Here is a 3,353-nt window from a genome sequence, read left to right on the forward strand (position 1 = left end):
TGGCAGCACCGTGTTTGTGAGGGGGCTTGCTCTGGACACGTCAGCGCCAGAGCTGCAGGTGAGGATCCGTGATCAAGGGGGGATCAGGCGGGCGGCAGACGGGGCCACGCCTGGTAGCCCAAGTCTGCACCTCACAGCGCATGCGCCATCTCTCACGCACAAACACCCGGCGAGCGGGGGCCCGCGGCGCCCGATCACTCGCCGCTTCCGGGGTACAGCGGCACGGGAACATCGCATCAGGTCCCCTCTTCAGCGGCGAGCCAGCCCAGAGAGGCTTTCCATTCACCGCCCACACCCCTAACCTGCTTACCGCCACTCGCTCCCCCAACACACGTTCAGGCGCGCCTGGAGCGCTTTGGCCCAGTGAAGGCCTGCCGCCTCGTCAGCAACAAGTCCACTGGGGTGTTCAAAGGCACCGCGTTCGTCGAGTTTCGCTCCGCCGCCGCCGCGGCCGCCGCCGCGGCAGCGTGCGCGCGCGCGCGGGCCGGCAAGGGGCCGGAGCTGCAGCTGCGGGGCCGCGCGTTTGAGCTGGACTTGGCGTTGGATAAGGATGGCGCGCGCAGCCTGGCGGCGGAGCAGGCGGCGGCGAAGGGGCTGGGGTTCGGGGGCGCAGCTGGCGGCGGTGTGGGCGGCGCCGGCGGCGCGGGCGTAGGGGGCAAGGGCGCGGACCGGAGGAACGTGTACCTTGCGAAGGAGGGACACATTGAGGAGGGGTCTGCGGCCTGGGTCAGCATGCCAGAGTATGACAGGTGCGCGTGTGTTTGTGTGTGTGGTGTGTGTGAGTGCGTGTTGTTGTGTGGGATTGGCATTTGTGTGCGTGTGGGTATCAGCAAGAGGGGGGCCGCGGGGGCGGGGACGCGCAAGCACCGGGACTGCCGGCTGGATTGCGTGCGGACATATGCACTTGGGGGGCCCGTTTCAGGATTTGGGTGAAAGCTGGGGTCAGCAGCCTCGTGTGTGCAAGCAGCGCTCACGCCGCACGACGCCGCCACAGCTACAACCCATCCCCTGTACCTGGCGCCCGGCCCCGACCCCAAAAAGGCCCTCGAAACCTGCAATCCCATCTCTCCTACCAATTTTTTTGTTTACAACAGGCTCAAGCGCAAGCGCGCCGCGGAGGAGAAGAATGTGAAGCTCAAGTCCCCCAATTTCGCGCTGTCCCCGCTGCGCCTCAGCGTCCGAAACATCCCCTCGGGCTACGACGAGCGGCGGCTGCGCGCGCTGTTTGTCGACGCCGTGAAGCAGCGCGCCACGAAGGAGAACCCAGTGGTCAAACAGGTGCGGGCGTGGTTTGACCAGACCCGACGCCGCCCCGAAGCCCCTCATCAGGGCGGGCGCGATCATGCAGAAGTCGCTCCCAGCAGCTTTGAGAGAGGGCGGCGCACGCCGTCGCGAGCAGCGCTCCGGTGGCCGCCCTGTACGCGCTCCGCTTTTGCATCCGCCAGCCTTCAGGGTCGAATGCTGCCCTTCCGGCCTAAAACTCGTATTACCCACCACCTCAAAACCCTGGCGTGACTCGCAGGTGAAGATCCTGAGGGATCAGGACCGGCCGGATCCCAAGGGAGATCCCAGGGGCAAGTCCAAGGTGCGGAGCAAAAGTCGAAGGGGCGCATCACGTCCGCTGCAGCACCTCAATGATATTCGCCACTGAGAGGCCTTAGACACGCTGAGCGCGCCTCACGCGCCGGCAGCGAGGCCGCCGAGGCCGCTCTGCCCCCGCGCTGGCCGGCCGCGGCATTCTTTCGGCCCCCATTCCACCCTCTCGCCCCGCTGGCAACCGCATTGCACCTCGACGTCGCGAGCTGCTTCTTTCCGGCCGCACCACTTGCCGCAATGCATGCCTCTACCATGTCCAATCAGTCGCTCCCTGCCGCCACGTGGATGCGCCCATTTCGGGATCCCTCCGGCTCACAAGCCCGCTCATCTGGCGACACCCCGTCCCACCGCTCATAGTCTCACCGCTCCCTCGCCACCTCGCCCGATCCTCTACCATCCCATCCTTCGCTGCCCCATTCTCTCCTCTCAACAATGCCATCTTAAATCGTCCTGCCCCATTCTTTCCTGTTCCTCTCTCAACTCATCCCGGCCTCTTCCGCCCTCTCACAAATCGGCCCATCTCATCCAGTCCCATACTATGCATCCCAAGCACCTCTTTGTGTCTCATCCCATCCCATCCCGCCCCATCCGACCCCATCCCATCCCGTCACCAACGGCCCCAGGGCATCGGCTTTGTGGAGTTTGAGCGCCACGACCATGCGCTGGCGGCGCTGCGGCAGCTCAACAACAACCCCGCGGCGTTCAGCGCAGACAGGCGGCCGATCGTGGAGTTTGCTATTGAGAACGTCAAGGTGTGCGGGCGTGCACGCGCGTGTGGTTGTGAGTGTGTGTGAGAGAGAGAGAGTGTGTGTGTTTGGGGTCGCTTGGGCCGCTTGTGCGCATGTAGGGGCCAACGTGTGGGGGAGCACATGTCAGCGCTGTAATGGGTGCAACTCCTCGTGACAATGCGTGCGGGTGCGTGCTGAGACCAGCGTTTCAACAAGCGCCGTGGGCGCACACGGCCGCGCCGAAACGGCGGGCCTTACGTCTGGGACGCCTCTCCATGCTCTCGTTTTGCAAACTGTTTTCGACCCTCGCTCTTGCGTTCTGACGCCTGCCACTGCAGGTCCTCAAGATGCGGGAGCACAAGATCGAGAAGCAGCGGCAGCGGCAGCAGGAGGACCAGCAGCAGCGGCAGGAGCAGCAGCAGCAGCAGCAGCAGCCGCAGACGGAGGGCGATGGTGGCGATGGCGGCGCCGATGGCAACGGGCAGCAGCAGCAGCAGGGCGGCAAGAAGGGCAAGGTCAAGGCAAAACGGCAGCAGAAGCAGCAGCAGCAGCAGCAGCAGCAGCAGCAGCAGCAGGGCGGCGAGGCGGGTGGCGAGGCGGGCGGCGAGGCGGGCGGCGGCGCGGCGCCAGGCGACGAGGGGGCGGCGCCAAAGGTGTCGCGGTGGAAGGCGCGCAAGCTGCGGCGGCGGGAGCGGGACGAGCAGGAGAAGGAGCAGCAGGCCAACGGCAGCAGCGGCGGGAAGCTTCCGCAGCCAGAGCAGACGCAGCAGAAGCAAAAGCAGCAGCAGCCAAAGCAGCGGCAGCCGAAGCAGGATCAGAAACAGCAGCAGAAGCAGCAGCAGAAGGCTGGCCCCGGCGGCAAGGGCGGAGCCAGGAACGCAGCGGCCACGGCCGCCGCCACGGCGACCGCCGCGGCGGCTGCGGCGCGGGCGGCGAAGCAGGAGCAGCAGCTGCGGCGCGAGGCGGGCGCGCAGCAGCGCAAGCGGCGCGCAGACCAGGCGCTGGACCTCGTTGCGGCTGGCGGCGCCG

The 3,353-nt window shown here is 66.7% G+C and overlaps 1 protein-coding gene across 1 annotated transcript in view; it reads left to right on the forward strand.

Annotated features, from left to right (window-relative positions):
* Positions 1-140: 140 nt before the first annotated feature.
* The window catches only part of MNEG_11598 (RNA-binding protein 28), a gene marked incomplete at both ends in the record, with an annotated part of 4,011 nt that continues 798 nt past the window's right edge, over positions 141-3,353 (forward strand). Inside the window, 6 exons of the mRNA XM_014039928.1 lie at positions 141-212; positions 340-749; positions 1,095-1,278; positions 1,523-1,585; positions 2,220-2,348; positions 2,663-3,334. Coding sequence (XP_013895382.1) covers positions 141-212; positions 340-749; positions 1,095-1,278; positions 1,523-1,585; positions 2,220-2,348; positions 2,663-3,334 — 1,530 coding nt within the window. The remainder of the gene's footprint in view (positions 213-339; positions 750-1,094; positions 1,279-1,522; positions 1,586-2,219; positions 2,349-2,662; positions 3,335-3,353) is intronic.

The sequence above is a fragment of the Monoraphidium neglectum genome (assembly GCF_000611645.1).
Source record: "Monoraphidium neglectum strain SAG 48.87 unplaced genomic scaffold scaffold02822, whole genome shotgun sequence".
NCBI classification, from domain to species: Eukaryota; Viridiplantae; Chlorophyta; class Chlorophyceae; order Sphaeropleales; family Selenastraceae; genus Monoraphidium; species Monoraphidium neglectum.